General features: G+C 41.8%; 1 protein-coding gene across 1 annotated transcript in view; it reads left to right on the forward strand.

Moving 5' to 3' along the window:
- Positions 1 to 17,153, forward strand: part of FARSB (phenylalanyl-tRNA synthetase subunit beta) — a 71,237-nt gene extending 54,084 nt beyond the window's left edge. Inside the window, exon 17 of the mRNA XM_040228488.1 lies at positions 14,316 to 17,153. Within this exon, the coding sequence (XP_040084422.1) occupies positions 14,316 to 14,467 (152 nt within the window). The 3' untranslated portion in view covers positions 14,468 to 17,153. The remainder of the gene's footprint in view (positions 1 to 14,315) is intronic.
- The last annotated feature ends 3,947 nt before the right edge of the window (positions 17,154 to 21,100 follow it).

Genomic DNA, 21,100 nt, shown 5'->3' on the forward strand with positions numbered 1-21,100 from the left:
CATCCTTTTATGGCTGAGTAGTATTCCATTGACTTTATATGCCACATATTCTTTGTCCATTTATCTGTTGATGGACATGTAGGGTGAGTCCATGTCTTGGCCATTGTAAATAGTGCTGCTGTGAACATTGGGGTGCATGTATCTATTTTAATTAGAGTTTTGTTAAGATATATGCCCAGGAGTGGGATTGCTGGATTATATGGTAATTCTACTTTTAGTTTTCTGAGGAACTTCCATACTGTTCTCCATAGTGATGTACCTGTTCGTTTTTCTCCACACCTTCTCCAACATTTATTATTCATAGACTTTTTGATGGCCCTGCTGACCATGTGATGTGATACCTCATTGTAGTTTTGGTTTGCATTTCTCTGCTAGTTAACAGTGTTGAGCATATTTTCCTGTGCCTGTTGGCTATCTATATGTTTTTGGAGAAATGTCTGTTTAGGTCTTCTGCCCAATTTTATTGGGTTATTCTTTGTTGTTGTTACTGAGTTGCATGATCTTTTTGTATATATTGGACATTAATCCCTTGTCAGTCACATTGTTTGCAAATGTTTTTTCTCAGTCGGTAGGTTGTCTTTTCATTTTGTTCCTGGTTTCCTTTGCTGTGCAAAAGCTTCTATAAAAGTTTTGAAACAGTTACAAGCTTATTTTTAAAAAAAAGATGCAAGACAAAATACTTTTTCTGAACTGTTTTAAGAGTAAGTTGCCAACCTATACCCCTTAATACATTATTGTGTATTTCTTGCAAACAAGGACATTGTGTCCTCCATAACCAAAATATAATCATCAAAACCAGAAAAATATCTTTCATATTAATGTTAACCCCATCTAATCCTTACATCGTGTGCAAGTTTTATCAGTTATCCTTTATATCACAGAATCACTTGTTGCCTTTGGCTGTCATGTCATGTCATTAGCCTCCTTCTGGAGAGATCTAGAATAGTCTCTCCTTGCCTTTCATGACCCTGACACTTTTATTTCATAGTGTGTCCCTCAGGTTGGGGTTGTCGGATGTTTTCTTCCCAGTAGATTCCAGTAGGCATCTTTGAAAGGATGTTGCAGACGTCCTGTCTTCTCAGTGCCTCCTGCCAGTGGCACCCAGTTTCTGTTTATCTCACAGCTGAGGAAGTCAACTTGACTCTCTTGATCAAGGGTTTCTTTATTGTCAACTTATTCCTCTCTCCCTTTTCATTAATAAGCGTTTTGGGGAGAAGAGCATTGAAATTATGCAAATGTTCTGTTTCTAATCAGTGTTCCTATATGTTTATCTGTCTCAGTACAGATTCATTATTTCCCATTTTATCCAATGTATTTTGTTGTTGTTCAGTCGCTCAGTCCTGTCTGCTTCTTTGTGACCCCATGGACTGCAACACACCAGGCTTTCCTGTCCTCCAGTATCTTCTGGAGTTTACTCAAACTCATTTCCGTTGAGTTGCATCCAACTATCTCATCCTCTGTCACTACTTTCTCCTGCTTTCAGTCTTTCCCAGCATCAGGGTCTTTTCCAGTGAATCAGCTCTTTGCATCAGGAGGCCAAAGTATTGGAGCTTCAGCTTCAGCAGCAGTCCTTCTAATGAATATTCACGGTTGATTTCCTTTAGGATTGGCTGGTTTGATCTCCTTGCTGTCCAAGGGACTCTCAAGAGTCTTCTCCAGCACCATAGTTCAAAAGCATCAGTTCATCCAACAGTCAGCTTTCTTTATGGTCCAACTCACATCCGTACATGACTACTGGAAAAACCATAGCTTTGACTAGATGGACGTTTGTCAGCCAAGTGATGTCTCTGCTTTTTAACATACTGTCTGGATTTGTCATAGCTTTTCTTCCAAGGAGCAGTGTCTTTTAACCCATTACTTATTCTGATGCTCATGTTGTCCTCACTTTGGCCACTGGGAATACCTTCAAGCTGGCTTCTGTGTCATTTTTACATGTTCCTATTATTCTTTATTATTGTTAGCACACTCTTGCTTTGGGCATAAGAGGATATTCCAGGCTTATCTTGAACTTTCCATTGTCCCATTTCTCCATCCTGGTTCCTTTTAGTGGGGAGTGGTGTCTGAAAGCCAAGATTTAGGCTTCTAGGTGCACACAGACATACCTGTATCTACTGATTTACTCCTATATCTATGTGTTTTGAAAACCATAAGCCCATATTAATATCTCCATTCCAGTTCAACACCTTAGGGTTCATTGCAGTTTTCTACCTTTGAGTATTTGTACCTCACTTCTCCAAGAGTGAAAAACCCAGTTCCCATGATTTGTCATTTATTCACTTACTTGCTCATTGCCCCTGTTTGTAACTGAACCCTCTCTTGTACCCTTAGTGTCTGCCCAGCTCATCACTCACTCTCAGACTCTAGCGGCCCTGTGCCTTCCCACTTGGGGCTCCCCCTCTCATCTGTGGATGCCCTCCCTGCCCCCTGTAGCTCTGACACCCAGTGCCCACCCCAAGAATGGGGATCTCTGCTTTCCTTGGCCCCTTTAGGGCTAGATTATTCTGGAAGTGGGGAGAGGACTTTGTAAGTCTTGAGAAACTTTTCTTGGCAGGGAGGCTCTTACTAAAGTGAAAGGGAGAAAGTAGTTATATATGGTGGTGCTTTTTTGGAAGTGGGTTATAATATAGGAGATATATTTCTGGGCTCATCTCATATAGTTTCTGCCTCAGACCTGGAATCAGCTATATTGCCAAGTGGCCCTGGTTTCCTTTAGTGAGAAATCAAATTTAGATCACAACCTAGGTGCTAAGGTTGCTCATTGCTACTGAGTGAGTCTTTGTTTCTAGGACTTTTTAAAATGCAGAGCTGAGGAAAACCTTTTTGTAAAAAAAAAAATCCTGTTTTTTTAAAGAAAAGCATTGATTTCATATGGACAGTTCCAGTTTATATTTAGGATTAGAGGATTTTTACTTAATATGTTGGGCTTTATCTTTATAAGATTTTTTTTTTTTTCACATTGAAAATCTTGGTTCCTGATGAATTTATATTATTATTCTATCCATCTTTATTCAGAATAATAGTTATTATTACTAATAATATAATTGTTAGAAACAGTTTAAAGCTTTATCTTCAGTTCTTTTTGTATTTAGAAGATAGCCTACAATAAAGTACATTTTGACCATTATTTTCCTAGTATTTTTAACAGGCAAGACTGTAGAAGCCTTGAACAATGCTTGTGCTGGTATTTTGTAAATCTCATATTAATTCGGAGTCTGCTTTGTTTAAAAATGAGAAATGCATATTTTACTGTGGACTCTGGGGCAGTATGGAAGCAGAACCTTAATCAGGTATCTATTAATATCTGTCTTCTCTGGAGTTTCTTTCATCTGTCAGCGCATTTCTCCTGTCCCCCTGTTCGGCTACCTTTAGAGAGATAGACTTCTATATATTATATCATTGCTGGAATCCCACAGATTAACATTCATTTAAAGCATTCCTGATAATTTTCTATAAATGACAGGCAGACAATCTGACTTCATTCAGGCAGGTCCCTGTTGTGGTTTAGATCTTGATGAATTAGTTTGCTTTACCTTAGTGTTCATTAGCTGTGGTTTAGTCTCCCCCTCTTGAGAAATAAAGTGTAATAGTCACTTGGGTGACTTGGACAACCTGTCCCCCTCCTAGAAACATCTCCAAGCACCCACCAGCCCTGGTTGGTCGTGGGTCGGGGTCAGGAATGTCATCATCTTGCCGGGGGTTCTTCGAGGCCAGATAGGCTGCGTGTGAGGTGGGCGGTTTGTCTTCAGACCCCAGCCCTCCAGCACTTAAAGCCTTGGTGGCCCATCCTGTGTCTTAGTTTTTCCTTCTTCCATTCCTTCCTACCCCTCTAGGACTCTCACTGTAAACATTCTGCCTTTTTTTAAAAAAGGAAAATTTCATTTCAAGAAAGGATCTGACTTGAGGTTCAGTTGATACATACCAGTATGAACTTGCTTTAATTTTTAGCGCTTTCTCATTGTAAAAGGAGAAAATTTGGTCCCTTTATGGAAATGTTAGGTTATTAGCTTTAAAAAGGGTGGGCCAAATTTAGTGGAATAAAAAAACTCTCTCCACCTTCTGAAACACCTGTTTGACAGCCATGCACACACTTCCTTATGTTTAGGAACAAGGGAAAGCAGAAATGTGGGAAACAGCAACATGGCCCAGTATATTAGCAAATGTTGTTGTTTAGGTGCTAAGTTGTATCTAACTCTCTGCAACCCATGGACTATAGCCCGTCAGGCTCCTCTGTCCATGGGGTTTTCCAGGCAAGAATAGTGGAATGAGTTGCCATTTCCTTCTCCAGGGGATCTTCCCGATCCAGGGGTTGAACCCAGGTCTCCTGCATTGCAGGCAGACGCTTTACCATCTGAGCCACAAGGGAAGCATCAGCAAATAGATAGACGTTAATTAATTATTTGCCTTTCGTTAAACAGTAAACTGTGACTGTAGTTACAGTATTTTTATTTTGAGTGATGTTGAAGCCAGCCATAAAGAATAAATAGTTGAGCAAAAATAGAAGATAAAATGCCTTGCTCTGAATGTCTCTAGAACTTCCTATTTCCTGTTCCGTGAGACCAGTTTTGATGTGCCGAGTATTCATCAGTAGCTGTTTTATCAGTGTGTTATCACAGCCACTGTACCTTGATATTCTTCTTCCAGAAGACAAAGTTTTCTGCTCATTCTCTTAATTCCCAAAGGGTCCTAGCTTGTTTATGAATTGTATTCTCTGAGCAAAGATTCTCCCTTAGAATTATCTTCCTGGAGTGCTTTGATGCTTTTTTTTCCCTTCGGTTCCACCAAAAAAGAGAAGTAATTGGTACTATACAAGGGACAATTTTTTAAAAAATCAATGTTGTACAGAACAAGATCAGTTCAGTTGAGTAGCTCAGTTGTATTTGACTTTGTGACCGCATGGGCTGCAGTACACCAGGCCTCCCTGTCCATCGCCAACTCCTGGAGCCTACTCAGACTCGTGTCCATTGAGGCAGTGATGCTGTCCACCCATCAGTATAATCTTATATTTAGTTCGTGGTTTGTTGGTCCTACTATGGCTAGAAGTCCCTCGTTTAACATTTTGATATGTAATGAACTATACAGTAATTAGCATTGTTTTACTTGTGTGGTACTACCTTTGGTGAAGAAAGGGCAAGAAGTATTAATAACATATATGTTACAAGAACCCTATTTGTAGTAATGAATAACTGGAAACACTGCCAAGATTAAATACTTGAAAAACAGTTTGGCAAATGACATATAAATATAATGGAATGTGATAAACATGTAAATATAAACTAAGCTGGAAAAGCCGATGTTAAGATGATACAAATTCTTACTAAAATGCAAGGGAAGAATATACTTTATTGGGCCCTAGGGGGCATGATCGCCAGTGAGGTATCAACTGTGATGGGTTATAGTAATAGTAACTCCTGTGTGTTGGGTCAGGTTCTTCTGTAGTGTTAGCCCAGGTGATTTAGGACTTAATCCCTTTGTGCCAGTTTCTTCATCTGTAAAATGGGAATGATAGTATCTGTCCTGTCTGTACAAGGAGAGACAGACTAAGAACTTGGGAAAGCATTTTGGAATGGCTGATCAATCCCGAGTTCCCTCAGGGTAGATATTAGATCTGCCCTTCAGAAAGTCATCTTTGGCTAAAAGTCACAGACTCAAGAAGGAACTGGGTTCTCAGCTTAACTATTACCTGGCTGGCTGGTTTTAACCTCTTTGGTATCCATTTTCTCATATCTGAGATAAACATGGACAAAATCACTGCCAGGGTCATTTCCAGTTTTAAGATTCTGCAGGCGTTTAAATGTGTCAGAAGTAGCCTCTGCCACAGGGTCTAACACTTTCTTCCCCTTTTTAGATGGTGTTAGTGTGGTGCTTCTTTATCCACTCAAATTATTCCAGCCTTGTTTCAGGAATCTGAAACTTACTCTTACGTAGTGCCGTTTTCCTTGGAAAAGCTCTAGGTTTGTCCGTATTATGTTAATAATATTGCAGAGCATATGTTATTACGTCCTAAGGCTAGGGGTTGTTGGTCTTTTATTTGTTGTTTGTTTATTTAATTTTAAACCAGAAGAAGTTTGCACACAGGAAGTGGACAGCTTGACCAAAAGTTTGAAAACACTATTAGGCCTTCTGTGCCTCAGGCCACACACTGAGGTGCTCACTCTTGGGCCTATACTATTGCCTGCCTCGGGCAGGTCTACTAATCTTTTTGTGCTTTGCTTTTTCCATCTGTAACTTGCTTGTCCTTGGGGGCTTGGCCAGGGCTGCATTGGGACCGAGTCACTCCCTTTACTGGGGATGGAAGATGAGTCGAAAGTAGGGTACTTTGTTTTCACAATCTCATTATTGTCTTCTTTCTCTTCTTGCATGCCCTACTTGTCAGCTGAAATTTAATTCTGAAACTACAGCACATCTGTCCTAATGGCATGCTTGAAGTTATGTTTATTCCATGTTTGCCAAAAGTCTCAATTGAAAAGTTAACTAACTGTGAAGTTATAGATACAGTCTCAAATACACAACATTTCCAGTCTTTCCTTAATTAGCATAAAATAGTCTCTTTATTGTTGTTTTTATTCTTTGATTATAACTGTGGAGAAAGTAATAAATTCTGCATATTTTGGTGTCCTTTAACAGTTTTTATCAGATGAAAGAGTTGGAAAGACCCATTTTATTGATCCTGGGAAGCAGGATGATCTATACCTTTTATTTTTGAAGTTGTGATTCTGTATCTGTCCTGTGAACCTGTAAGAAATGTGAAAATTTGGGGGGAAATGATTTAAGTGCAAGACAGATATAGGATGAGGGCGTTATTTTAGAATTTTGTTCAGTTGCTCAGGTCATAAGTAAAAGACATGGGGGATTTGCTGCCAAGAATTCAGGGGCAGTTCGGGCACCCAGGCTAGGAGGACCTTCACAAAGACTGGAACGAGGTGCCAGCATGGAGCTGTCTTTCCAGGTCAGCTGCCTGCATTGCCTAGCCTCTCTGTGCATCTGCTTTCCTTCTCCCTTGGGAGCGCTCAGCAGTAAGGCTGTACCAGGGAAGAGTGAAACCTGACTCCATGCTGGATCTGTTTCTTTGACTTTGTTGTTATTCAGTCACCCAGTCGAGTCTGACTCTTTGCGACCCCATGGACTGCAGTGCGCCAGGCTTCCCTGTCCATCACAGTCTGCTGGAGTTTGCTCAAACTCATGTCCATTGAGTGGGTGAGGCCATCCAACCATCTCATCCTCTGTCACCCCCTTCTCCAGCCCCCCAGTCTTTCCTTGGTATGTATGAGAGAAACATAGCTAAGATTAGACTTTAAAATAGATTCTAAGAGTAGTGATCATTTTGTGATGTATAGAAATATTGAGTCACCATGCTGTGCCCCTGGAACTAACACAGTGTTGTAGGTCAGTTACACTGTAATAAAAAAAAAAGTAAATAAAATGACAAATATCAAAAGGTGATAGCCATGGAAATAAATGATAAATTTCCTTATACTACATAAAACTGGGAAATTTTGCAGTCATGATTCTAAATGTTTAGTCATAAGGCGACTGTGGTGATCTATTAAAAAAAATGGTTCCTTGTTGAAGACATTTCTCCATTAGTTAGAAGCTAGGTAATCTGGACTTTGCTGATTTCCTTTTTAAGCATAAAGCCCAATAGGACTCAGTCCTTATTTGCAGGACAGATTTTGCCCTGCCCTGTTGATAGAATTACACTCATCTCACACATTAGCAAAGTAATGCTCAGAATTCTCCAAGCCAGGCTTCAAAGTATGTGAACCATGAACTTCCAGATGTTCAAGCAGGATTTAGAAAAGGCAGAGGACCCAGAGATCAAATTGCCAACATCCGTTGGATCATCAAAAAAGCAAGAGTTCCAGAAAAACATCTACTTCTGTTTTATTGACTGTGCCAAAGCCTTTGACTGTGTGGATCACAACAAACTGTTAAAGAAATGGGACTACCAGACACCTTACCTGCCTCCTGAGAAATCTGTATGCAGGTCAAGAAGCAACAATTAGAACTGGACATAGAACAACAGACTGGTTCCAAATCAGGAAAGATGTATGTCAAGGCTGTATATTGTCACCCTGCTTACTTAACTTATATGCAGAATACATCATGCGAAATGCCGGGCTGGATGAAGCACAAGCTGGAATCAAGATAACTGGGAAAAACATCAGTAACCTCAGATATGCAGATGTCACCACCCTTATGGCAGAAAGTGAAGAAGAACTAAAAAGCCTCTTGATGACAGTGAAAGAGGAGAGTGAAAAAATTGGCTTAAAACTCAACATTCAGAAAACTAAGATCATGGCATCCAGTCCCTTCACTTCGTGGCAAATAGACGGGGAAACAGTGGAAACAGTGTCAGACTTTATTTTGGGGGGCTCCAAAATCACTGCAGATGGTGATTGCAGCCATGAAATTAAAAGACACTTGCTCCTTAGAAGAAAAACTATGACCAACCTAGACAGCATATTAAAAAGCAGACAACATTACTTTGCCAACAAAGGTCCGTCTAGTCAAAGCTATGGTTTTTCCAGTGGTCATGTATGGATGTGAGAGTTGGACTATGAAGAAAGATGAGCACCGAAGAATTGATGCTTTTGAACTGTGGTGTTGGAGAAGACTCTTGAGAGTCCCTTGGACTGCAGGGAGATCCAACCAGTCAATCCTAAGGGAAATCAGTCTTGAATATTCAGTGGAAGGACTGATGCTGAAGCTCCAATACTTTGGCCACTTGATGCTAAGAACTGACTCATTGGAAAAGACCCTGATGATGGGAAAGATTGAAGGCAGGAGGAGAAGGGGACGACAGAGGATGAGATGGTTGGATGGCATCACCAACTCAATGGACATGAGTTTGAATAAGCTCTGGGAGTTGGTGATGGACAGGGAAGCGTGGCGTGCTGCAGTTCTTTGAGTTGCAAAGAGTCAGACTCAACTGAGTGGCTGAACTGAACTGATTGATAAAATGTCACTGTGAGCACAGGCTCCCTCTCTGAGCCCGTGCCATGGAGGTAAGTGGGCCCAGCACTGCTCTCCTGTCCAGTTGCCTACGACTTAAGGGTTAATGATGTCTGCAGGTGTGTTGGGATTAGCACTGTAAAGTTGTGTAAGGGGCTTTTCTTTCTTTTGATCTTCAGAAAGGGATGAAAGATAGCCATTACACTCAAGGGATTAGGCCCCCTCTCTTTAAAGACCTTAGGTGCCATAAATATTTCACATCAGATGTAAGGTGAAGACTTCTGTATGTCTGGGCAAAGTGGGTGTTTTATATTACCAGCTGGAAATTATTTAGTCTCCACTTACAAATTAAATGGTCTTTGCAGAGAACTTTTCTTCCAATCTGGAGTATACTAAGATCTTTAAACGTGTGTGTTTATATCATGGTAGTTACGGCAATTTTTCCTCCTGATGCTCCTAAACCTTTTTCTTTTTATGAGTTAATGTCTTACCTATATTGTGCCTTTCCCCCTTGGGTGGTCCCTCATTGCATTGAGGCACTCCAGAAAACAAAAAAACTCCTGGTTCTAAAACTTTGAGAACCACCACCCTTAAGAATGATACCTTGCTCACATAAGTATGTGGTCAGTTTTCTTAAGCCCTATATTTTGTCTTCCTTTTTCCTTTAAATTATTTAGAAAAGGAGAGTGAGGTTGATGTGCTCACAACATAGTCAGTCATAGTTACTACCTTATCAAAAACTGGGGGGAAACCAGGAAAAAGTCCTTCGTGAAAAATTATGATCAGAGCCTCATTCTGCTCTTGGCCTGTCACCCAGTCTGTCAGTTTCACTCCAGAAATAGAACACTGGGTTTTCTTTTTTTTTTTCCTTTCGTGTGATTTCCTAGGCCGGGTTATTGGACCACTGACTGGATAATTTTATATATATCTAGTTGTATTAGAATTAGAGACTTGGTAGATGGCAAGGATTGGGTTTGGGTGGGTGCTGGCCCAAGAGTCAGCCTGTTAAGTGAGTTTTCCTTCCTCCCATCCTATATTATTTACATAGTCATTTAGAACAGATTTAAAACGCTTTCTCTTCGCCCAGTGGCTTACTCTATCTATATAACTTTGCATTTTGTGTTTGTCCCTGAATTCAGAGGCTTATGGATGGTTATTTTTATTAAAGCTCATGATAATAGCTTCTGTTACTTGCTGTGATATGTATGATACACTGGCATTTCTTCTCCAGTGTTCTTCACCCTCCTTTTAATTTTGTTCTTTTTATTATGGAAAATTTGAATGATAAAATACCAGATTGGCAGCAGTTAAAATATGTGGGTGTGAACCTCAAAGCATATACTAGTAATGTGAAGAAAGGGAAAAGTAAAACTGTATAAGTAGGTGATTTTTAGAGATGGATTAAATAAAGTACCAAATGAATTAGTTGAAAACAGTCGATGGCGGGCAGGGGGGTGGTGGGTGGGCAGGGGGGTGTTAAAGATTAAGGAATTAAGAGCTTCATGCTTGATAACACCAAGGAGCTTTCAGATTAGGGGTCTGCTCAGTTACCGCCTTAAGCTTCTGCTTCCGATGCTTCACAGAATTACAGGAATAAACTCTATGAGTCAAGCTTATCCAAACTTCGGGCTTATAATATTACTCCGAAAGAAAAATGAGGGCAAAAAGAAACTGTGAAAGGTGTTTGGCAACGAGCAAGAGAGGGAGCTCACAAACTCTTTGAAGGTCAATTAGCCAGAAAATGTGCTAAAGACTGGGTGCTGTGCCGGATTACTGGCCCAAGAATTCCCCCAAGGTCCTCACAGTGGTCCTGCCGTTTCAGCGCAGGGAGACAATTACAGACCTGGAGGAGATGCTACAAAAGCTTTAATTAAGGGACTTACTTACACCCCACTAAGTTCTGGAAATTAAATTCTTGTTTGTGCTTAACTGACGTTTCTTTTGTGTGGGTTTCCACATGTATTTCAACAGAGAACACTCATTTTCCCCAAATTGTTTTTCCGTTGGAAGCCATTTTGCTGTGATGGATACCATCAAAGCTGAGGGTTTAATCAGTATAAAGAACTGGGTAGAAAACTGGGCTGAGAGGTTTTTTGGCTGGAGAGGTTTTGGGCACAGGTTGAAAATTGTAGTATTTATGTACCTTGGTACAACAGTAAACCAGGAACTCTGGCTTAAATGAATGATTAAAAGAAGGCAGTTTGTAGAATTCACGTTTCAGAATCCCCCTTCACAAGGCAGCACGGTTTTACTTGAATTTAACAACTTTATGATTCTAGACACAGTAGGCTTCTCTTTCTCCAAAAATAATTTTGTTTGCCGGTGAGATAAAAGGGGCCTCCGGCTATCATCCAGGTCTGATTTTTCATAAGCTTACACCCATGTTTAGGTTCCATTCAGATGTGATTTTTTTTACTTCTGGAAAGACTGATTCAGGTTGCCTGGGTCCTGGCTGGAGTGCACTGATGTGCTGAGCACCCCTCCTGCTGATGAAGGAGGCGTGCCTATTTTTGAACCGGGCCCTAATTGCTGCCTTAGCGGGGGTGTGTTCACTTTTTTTGTTGTTGTTAGTGAAGCATTTCTCTCTCTCATCCGCCCTTCTTTGAAGCCATTCACTTCTGCCTGCAAAGTTTGGTTTGAACCATAAAGATTTTTTTTAAAAGCACTAAGAAATGCTTATGTTCTAGTAACTTGAAATTTTCTTTCAGTATGTCTGGTTCACATACAGCATCAGTCAGGTGGTACAGTGTCTCCCTGTCCCCCTTACAAACTTGAAGGCACTTTTGTGTGCCTTTCAATTTATGTCTGAAGAAGAAGAGGCCTTCAGCCTTCCGCTAACTTAACAGAGCCATCAATCAAAAAATCGTAAGACTTTGTTAAACATGAAAAAGGGCAAGAAAAGTGAAAATTGTCCTCACGGTTTAAAACGGTTTTCGACACAGTGAAGTTATACAGAAACCCCGCCATTGGGTTTAGTTTTTACGTGTGGAGGGGCAGGGGAGGATCGGCATTGGATGAGGGCGGAGGATCCCCTTGGGAGCCCCGCACTGGGCAGCAGCCCCTCTGCAGGGAGGCCCTCTGACCCCAGGCAGTTGTGGAGGCTGAGACTTTTGATACTGGTGTCATTGACAATGTTCCCACACTTGGATACATTTGAAATAATGCATGATACGGTTTTGAGTTCTTTTTGCCTTTCTTTGGAAAGGAGGAGCATTCTCTCTGGTGATATGAATGTTTTTGTTTGATCAAGGTTTTAACCAGTTAGTGAGCTCCAGTAGAGTTCAGTGCCAGCTTCTGGAGAGAGGGCCAGCTGGGATTGTCATGCTTGCTAGCTAAAGAAGAACGGCACTGAAATTGTGCTTAAAAAAGCGCTGATTTGAAAAGTTGTTTTATGAACTAAAAATTCAAAGTTCTTATCTCTCGGGCTTTATTTTGCTAACATTGTAGAACAGCACATCTGGCTTAGATTCTAAAATAGTTTGGTTTTATGCTTCAGTTAAAATGGATCCAATCAAATTGGAATTGGAAGACAGATAAAAAGGAAGGATTTTGGTATAGTGAGGATTCTTAAACATAGCAAGGTTGTCAGGAAAGTTCTTCAAAACTTCCTCTCTGAATGGCCTTTAAAAATAGGCTTTTTTAGATACTGTAGTTTATTCAGATAGAATTCTATGTAAGGGTTGTAACTCTACAATTCTTGGTTATACTGCTCACCACCAACACTTCTAAAAACTTGTCATTTGAAGATTTATTTGGTGTGAGAGGGGGTGGTCTTTTTTTTTTTTTTTTTTTTTTTGGTCGCATTGTATGGCATGCGGAATCTTAGTTCCCCAACCAGGAGCTGAACCCATGTCCCCTGCATTGGGAGCACTGATTCTTAACCACTGGACTGCCAGCAAAGTCAAACTTAAGTTCGTTTGGCCTGTTTTTGTCTTTTAAGTTAGATTTTTATTTTGACAGAATTAAAACATGCAATCTTTGTCAGATTTAACAGTGTTCGTATGTCACTAAGACTGTACATTATCAATGAGTATGCTTTCTGTATTATTTCGTGTGACCCCTCTCTCCAAGTGTGGATTAATGCACACAGCCAAACCATTATGAACTTCAAATGCAGTTCATTGAAATTCTTGCTTTTAATAGTAAAGCAGAATTACTTAGTTTGGGGAGATATGAGAAGCAGACCACCTTATATTTCAGCTGGGTTGCTTTGGGGTTCTTTAAGAATGATAGTTAAAATGTTTTTCAGAAATGGAAACAAACACCCTCCCTTCCTAAGTCTCTAGCAGACTCTGACTTGATGGTAACTCCCCCCCGACACACACCAGTTCTGCGTTTCTTCATTGTCCTGACCTTGGAGCCATTAGCAGAGACTGCCGTCTACTCTTTCATAAATAATGCACTCGCTCAGAAGCAGCAGGCTGGAGGCTTGTGGCCCAGTGTTTTTATAGTTCATACGAGTAGACGTTTTGGTTGAGTCAGTGGGGAGCTGTGGACCTGATCCATTTTCAAGCTGGTGGTGAGAGAAACGAGTCAGCGTTTGCTTTCCCTCAGCAGAACGTGGAGCGTTGCAACATGACTGTGCAGGGGCCTGGGTGTCTGTCTGCTCGTCTTTTAGCTGTTTAAACCTCAAGAACTGTTTCTGGGTTAGTCAGCCATATCTGTGTCATTGGCACCCGAGTGAAAACGGAACTTTCTGCCTGTCTTGAGTAAATCAGGGGTCAGGCCAGCCCTGTGTTGGGGCTAGCCTTTGCCACGGTTTACAGTAGATGTACCAGAACTTCTCAGAAGGTTCTCTTGCCCACAGGCATGCGGGTCACATTCTGGTCCAAGGCCTGCGCCTGCCGAGGACAGTGCAGCTTGTGTTTCTCTGTGGAATGAGGTAGAAAAGAGTGCTGTCCTGAACAGTACGTGAATTCAGTGTAGACTCTGCATCCAGCAAGCATTACTATGAAGAACCTGTTTCAGAACAGGTTCTTCGCAGGCACAGTGGGGGTTGGTCTTCCATTTCATTTTCCCTTTGTCCTCTTTCAGAGCAGTTCCTCGTCTGCACCGCCCCCCACCCCCCACCCCGTCTCCTCCCAGCTCCGCTCCTTCAGTCTCCTCCTCTTCATCCTATCTGGACCACTGCAATAAAAACACAGGGTCCCCACTTTTATGTTTGCCCCTAACCTTTCCCTTATAAACGTATCTTGAAGAAAATGCTTCTTTTTAAGACCAGAAAGTGCGAGGGAGCACTGTGGTTTCATGGCCAGGAGTTTAAAGAATAGTTATTTTTTAAAGGCGACTAGCAAGCTTTCGGTGTTAAATGTCTTGACACTTTCTCCCGGAGAAGCACTGATTCTTCTCTCCCTGCCTTTCAGGCCCTGTGTTCTTCCCCGGGCGATGTGCGGAGATCTTTGCCCGGGGTCAGAGCATCGGGAAGCTGGGAGTCCTTCATCCTGACGTTATCACCAAGTTCGAGCTGACCATGCCCTGCTCCTGCGTGGAAATCAACATTGAGCCGTTTTTGTGAAGATGAATCTCTGTTGTGGGGTTGTCTCCCTGAGGGTCTTTCTCTTCTCCTGGATGCCCTTTAGTTGTCCCCACAGGAAGTCCGCTTGTGCATTGATGTTGAATAAAGTAGAAAGCAGTGTCTGGCTCCGTGGGTGATAATACCATTCCCACGACCAGCCAGCTTGTACCACACACATGGGGTGTCTGTGTGAAGCTGCCTTGTCTGTGAAGGCCAGCGGGAGAGCCAGTCCAGAGAATCAGGAATGTTCCTCACATGTCAGAGCTTCTGCCATCACCATCACTTCTGCAATCTGGGATCCCGTTCTTTGCCCTGATGAAACGAGAGAGCTGATCAGAGCACACGTTTGAGGTCAACTCGGGATTTTTATTTTTTGACATTTGATGTGTGTTCATCATTGGGAAACAATAATATAACAGCATTTTTAGAAAACCTTTAGGAATCGGTGATGGTCTAGTAGTTACAGCCTTTGGAGTCATTTAAAAGAAAAATGCACACATATTCAAAATATTTGAGCGTGGATACGTGGAGACAGCTAGAAGAGTTTAAAGGGAGACACTGGTACCTGGGCCCTGTGAATGTTAAACAGCATAAAGCTTACTTTTGCCCTAGGCCCCACATTTTACAGTGGTCAGTGTTATAAAGTCATGGTTTTAAATACTCAATAGAGCTAGTAGTCTCTGTCGTATTTTATAGGGAGGTATTAGATCTCTCTTCTGAAGCTAAGCTTCTGCCAGTCTGCCTTGTCTTACCCCCTAACTTACTTTAATATTTTGATCTAGAATCCTCCAGTAGGTACCATGTATTTCAAAAGCTAGATGAAATGTTTGAGAAAAGTTCTTAATTACCACCAAGATGAGATATGAAACAAAATAAACTAAAACTCTAAAAGTCCCCATAGAAATAGCTAACAAGGATAGACAGAAATTATGTTTATGGAGTTTTTGTGGCACCTAATACTGAGACCATATTCCTACCATGAATCAGGGCAGCAGTGTCCAACTTAGCAAGGTTTATGAACACACAGACTGTCATCGGTTCCTTCCCAATCCTGTTGTAAGCACATCCTCACATTTTCAGTAATGAAGTGAGGTACAGCCATAAAAAATAATGCTCTTCAAAGGGTTTATATCTAGCAAGAAATCTATAAAATTTCTTATAACTTGACAACCCAATTTTTAAAAATAGACAAAAGATTTGAACACACATTTTCTTAAAGAAGATAAGCACATGAGAAGATGCTTAACATCACTAGTCATCAGGGAAATGCAAATAAAGTTAAAATGGCTAAAATTTTTAAAAACTGACTGTAGCAAGTGTTGGTGTGACTGGAGCAACTGGAACTGCCGTGTGTGGCTGGTGGGAATGTATAGAGGTACAGCCACTTTGGAAAATAGTTTGGCAGTGTGTTACATCATGAAACATACATCTGCCATCTAGCTGTTCTACTAGGCTTATGGCTATACAGAGAGTTTTATGTGGCTATTCACAGCAGTGTTATTCAGATGACTGGATACAAACAGATGAACAGATAAATATATTTATACCATGGAATACATCACAGCCCCAAAATACGTCACATTCCTTTTTTAAAGGAATGAACTATTGATACTCAAAACATGAATGATTCTCTAAGCACTACATTAAGTGAAAGAAGCCAGACACAAGACTACATGTGATTGCATTTATATGAAGAGCTGGAAAAGTCAAAGGCAGATTGATTGGCTGGAGCCTGTGGAAGGGAAATGGACTGCAAAGAATTAAGAGTTATCTCGGGTTTGGGGTAATCAATATCTGTACCTTAAATAAGGTGGTATTAGTAGTTAAATAGGTTATAGCTCATTAAAGCTAGGAGACGAAAGTTAGTGCAACTTTTGTATTTTGATGTGAACACCAGCAGATGTATGCTTAGGGTAGGAGAGCACGAATTTCAGAATCAGCATGTCAGCTTGTGATGGCTTACTGCTCCACTACCATTCTTGAGACATTCTTTCCCAGTTTCAAGTTCACTGATTGCAGTCAGGGTTTGTGAGTCAGGATAGCCATTGCTGAAGTGGGTGTACCATCAATTCTGTTGGCAGCCACTGATACCTAATTGTGTATCCCAGCAGGAAAGGGGAACAGTCAACCCCAGCCACCATGTGGCATTCCTGCCCTCTGAAGCAGGAGGCAGTAGGAAGAAAAACAGTATTGGGTACATTAGATGGAGAACCTTCACTTACAAGTCGAGGCTCCACAGCAAGATGGTCTTATACTTGTGCCTGTTAGTGTTTCGAACTGGAGCCAGAGCAGTCTGTGGGCACTGCCTGCCAGAAAGCTTTCACTGGAGAAGACACACCTGCCTAGTAAAAACTGGGAGCCCTCATATTAAAAGGGAAGTTAGATATAACTGATTTTTGTTCTAGTTTACAGATAATTTCTTCAGCCTGATTTTCCTGCATTCTAGTTTATTGAGTATTTTCACATGTGATTTTTGTCTCAACGCATTAATTCTTTGGTTTAACAGTTGTAGGTCAGAATTAGAATAGGGATTCTCCCTGAGAACAGCTGACATTCAGAGAGATTAATAATTTGCCCAGAAGTCACACGGCAATAAGTGGATTTGTGACACCTGGTAAGAGGGACGTGGCACCCACATCTGAGTGTTTTGTGTTATTTACCTATTTATCCAAACGTTTTTTAAAATGTTTTGTTTTTTATATATAACATACTAAAAAAGACAAAAAATTAAGAACTCTTCACTACTTTAAAAAACTATACCAAGTAAGACCATCCAAGTAAGCGTAAGCTAATCTACCCTTCCTCCTGCAATCCTCTATCTAATCATTGTTAATGATTTAGTTTATGTTGTTCCTGACATTTTCCTTAGTTTGAACAGTCAGACCCATATACATGCTCACAGTTCTGGGGTCATGCTCTGCTTACTGGTTTGCAACAAGTTTTGGCTTCTACTTTCCATAGTGTAATCTCATGACATTTCACTTAATATGCCCCATTTTTCCAGGCCAGTACCTTCCTTTAGACCTACCTCATTCTTTTATATCATGCAAAAGTCTCTTGTGTGGATGTCCACAATCTGGGCAGCTATGCTTGTTGATGAATCTTCTGTTGTTTCCAACTCTGCAGTAGTAAGCAGTGCTCCAGTCGACTTCCCTATGCCTCCCCCTAAAACAACAGTCTTAGGGACCACAAGAAACCTGCCCTAAAGCACACAAGACTATAAACATCCACATTTGGTATTATCTTAGGTACCTGAATACCACATTGGCAAGGCGTAGAGCTAGCAAACTTCAGAAACCGTGATGGGGAGTGTACCCAGAAGGGCCTTGCCTCAGGAGTGGGGAGAACAACTCGAGACTAAATGTCACTCTAGTTCCACCTAAAAAATCTTAAAAACAAGACCCAGAAGAATCAAAACTATTTTCAAGGAATGAATTGCGTCCTGGAGCAAAGCTTAAGAATATGTATAGTCAGACAAGATACCCAGCATCCAAGAATCTCAACTTCACAGTATCTGGCATCCAATAAAAAATTATGAGGCAGGTGGAGTCGCCAATACAACCAATAAGGAGGAAAGTGAATTTTAAGAATTAAAAATGACATAGCTGATCAAACTAGTAGACAAAGATAACTCTCTTCCATATGTTTAAGAAGCCAGAGGAAAGACTGAACAGGTAGAGACATGGAAGATGGGTATTTTAAATATCAGTGAAAAAACTATGATGTCTGAGATAAAACAGAAATACCCTGATGAAAATACTAATACCAATTGAATGGCAGCAGAATTGATGGACTAGCTTTGTAACAAATTTATGTTAAGCTGTGATTTTATTCCCCCCACAAGAAAAAGTCTTCCAGCCAAATATTTTTATTGGTACCTAGTTTAGATGATAAAATGATCTGGGTTTAGTGTGCCCTATGCAGTTTCCCTTCTCACGGCATCATCCGTCTAGTTCCCAGGAGACAGACGCTAGACTGGAAGTCCAGGAGGCTCAGCTCCTATTCAGGCTCACAGATGCAGGTTGATGGCATGACAGCAGTACCAATTGCCACCCTACCCCACCCCAAACACATTAAGGCTGGCTTTGTGTGTGTTAAGGAGGCACTGACATTCTTTGAAACTCTCCAGTGGGAAAGAATCTGGCTTGTGCTCCATCCACAGGGACCCTGATGTCATAGCAAGAGAGCAGGACCAGCAAGTGTGTTGAGTGGGTACAGGGAAGAAACATCCCAGCTGAAACTCCAGCTACATCCTCGCTTGTCTTGCTGGCTTCTGCATGCCATGTAGACAGGTGTGGAAAAGGAAAAAGGGGTTTGGCTTTGTATGGCTTTCCCTTGTCTCACAAGGCTCCAGTTTTAAGAACTTAACTTTCTATTCATGGTCCACATTGAGCTCTAATTCTTCTTAACATGCATCCTGTAAATAGTCAAAGTCTGCACTGCAGGGCGGAGAAGACAATGGCACCCCGCTCCAGTACTCTTGCCTGGAAAATCCCGTGGATGGAGGAGCCTGGAAGGCTGCAGTCCATGGGATTGCTGAGGGTCGGACACGACTGAGTGACTTCACTTTCACTTTTCACTTTGATGCATTGGAGAAGGAAATGGCAACCCACTCCAGTGTTCTTGCCTGGAGAATCCCAGGGACGGGGGAGCCTGGTGGGCTGCCTTCTATGGGGTCGCACAGTCGGACACGACTGAAGCAACTTAGCAGCAGCAGCAGCAGCACTGCAGGGGTGCCCTACTTGCAGAGAACAGTGCATGTGCGCTATATCCTCAAGACTCTATTAGGGAGTCATGTTCACAGGAGTGAAGAGCCGCCATATGATTTTTAAGCAGCAAACTCCGTAGTGCACTTAAAATTCAAGCTTAACCGACCAAAACAGAGGCAGCTTTTATGAAAAGATCTATTTCCTGAAACCAGATATGTCTGCACCCTCATTCCACTTTGTTCTGGTTAACCTCATACTAGAGAACCAGGGCTTTATTTGTAATCATTTATTTCCAGTTGGTATGTGCTAAGTTGCTTCAGTCGTGTCCAGCTCTTTGTGACCCTAGGGACTGTAGCCCACCAGGCTCCTCTGTCCATGGGATTCTCCAGGCAAGAATACTGAAGTGGGCTGCTACGCCCTCCTCCAGGGCCCCTTCCTAACCCTGGGATTGAACTCGTGTCTCTTACATCCTCTGCATTTGTCATATGGGTTCTTTACCACTAGTGCCACTTGGGAAGCCACTGGGTATGATTTGTAATCATTAAAGAACAACATGGAGTATTTGGTCCTTAAAGAGACAGGTCCCTCAAAGAGACAGGATCATGGCAAAATATTGAAAAAAAAGTTTCATGGGACTTAGCTCAAGGAACTGAGCAAAGACAGGTGGGAGGGAGGCGTGGACACCAAGGACACAGATTGAGTCCCTTGCTGCTGTCATAACTGCCGAGAGATGAACAAAGGATGTGGGAGCTAGAGGTTCATTGACAGCAGAGAGAAAGGCACCCAAAGGTGAATATTTGAGTGAAGAGACTGAAATCACCTGTAGATGTCATCTCCTCTGGATTATCCCATGTGGAAAAGGATTAAGGAGCTTCTTAGGCTCCCTTCCTGTTCTCGTGATCAGGTTCTGCCCCATCAAAGCCTCTTGCTCACTGTTTATCCCAGCCCTGCCGTCACTGTTAACTCCCACACACATGCACACCACCATGGGTGTGGTCCGGCTCTTCCTTGTAAGAGCTGGAGGTGTTGTGGAAGTGTCTCTCGCAAGCTGTCCCCTCACCAAAGAGCTTCATCTTGTACCTACTTTGCATCACGTCTCCATGCAAACTCCATCTGTTCTTTAAGCCTGGCTCACACATTACCTCTCCTATGAGCCTCTGTTGAGTTGCAGAACTCAGTTCCCACTGGGAGCTTATCTTTACCCTCAGCGTTAACAACTTTGGATCTTGGTTTGTAATTTCTGAGCCTGAGTCTTCTCTCCGCAGAGACCTCCATTTGGCAGACGAGGTCTCATCTAGCCTCACATGCCCATGGGAAGCAGCAAATTAGGTATTATGAAATAATATAGTGTTCAAGGTACAAACAGGATCCTAACGTAGCCTTGCAAATAAGAGTGTCAGCTTTCAATACCATTTCAAAAAGGGATGCTTAAGGGGAGAGCATATCATTGCAATGATGTGACTGTAAAGTGGGGTCATGTCCATTTCATTCAGCAGATAGCACAGTCACCTGTGAAAACCTTTCGCTTGGGCTTCCCTAGTGGTCCAGTGGTTAAGAGTCTGCCTGCCAACACAGGGGACATGGGTTTGATCCCTGGTCTGGGAGGATCCCACATTCCAAGAGGCAACCAAGCACAGGCATCACAGCTACTGAGCCTGTACTATGCAACAAAAGAAGCCACAATGAGAAGTCCGAACACAACTGGAGAGTAGCCCCCACTCTGCAACTGGAGAAAGCCCAAATGCAGCAACAAAGACCAGTGCAGCCATAAATAAATTTTTAAAAAGACAGCATTTTGCTTATCTTCAATATATAGTGACATTTATCTCCGAATATGGTAAGAGGATGCTCTTCAGTATCGAGGAGCTGAAGGAGGGTAACTAGATATGCAATCATACTACTTCCTTTCTTTTCATCATACCTG

The sequence above is a fragment of the Oryx dammah genome, unplaced genomic scaffold (genome assembly GCF_014754425.2).
Source record: "Oryx dammah isolate SB20612 unplaced genomic scaffold, SCBI_Odam_1.1 HiC_scaffold_27, whole genome shotgun sequence".
Lineage (NCBI taxonomy): Eukaryota > Metazoa > Chordata > Mammalia > Artiodactyla > Bovidae > Oryx > Oryx dammah.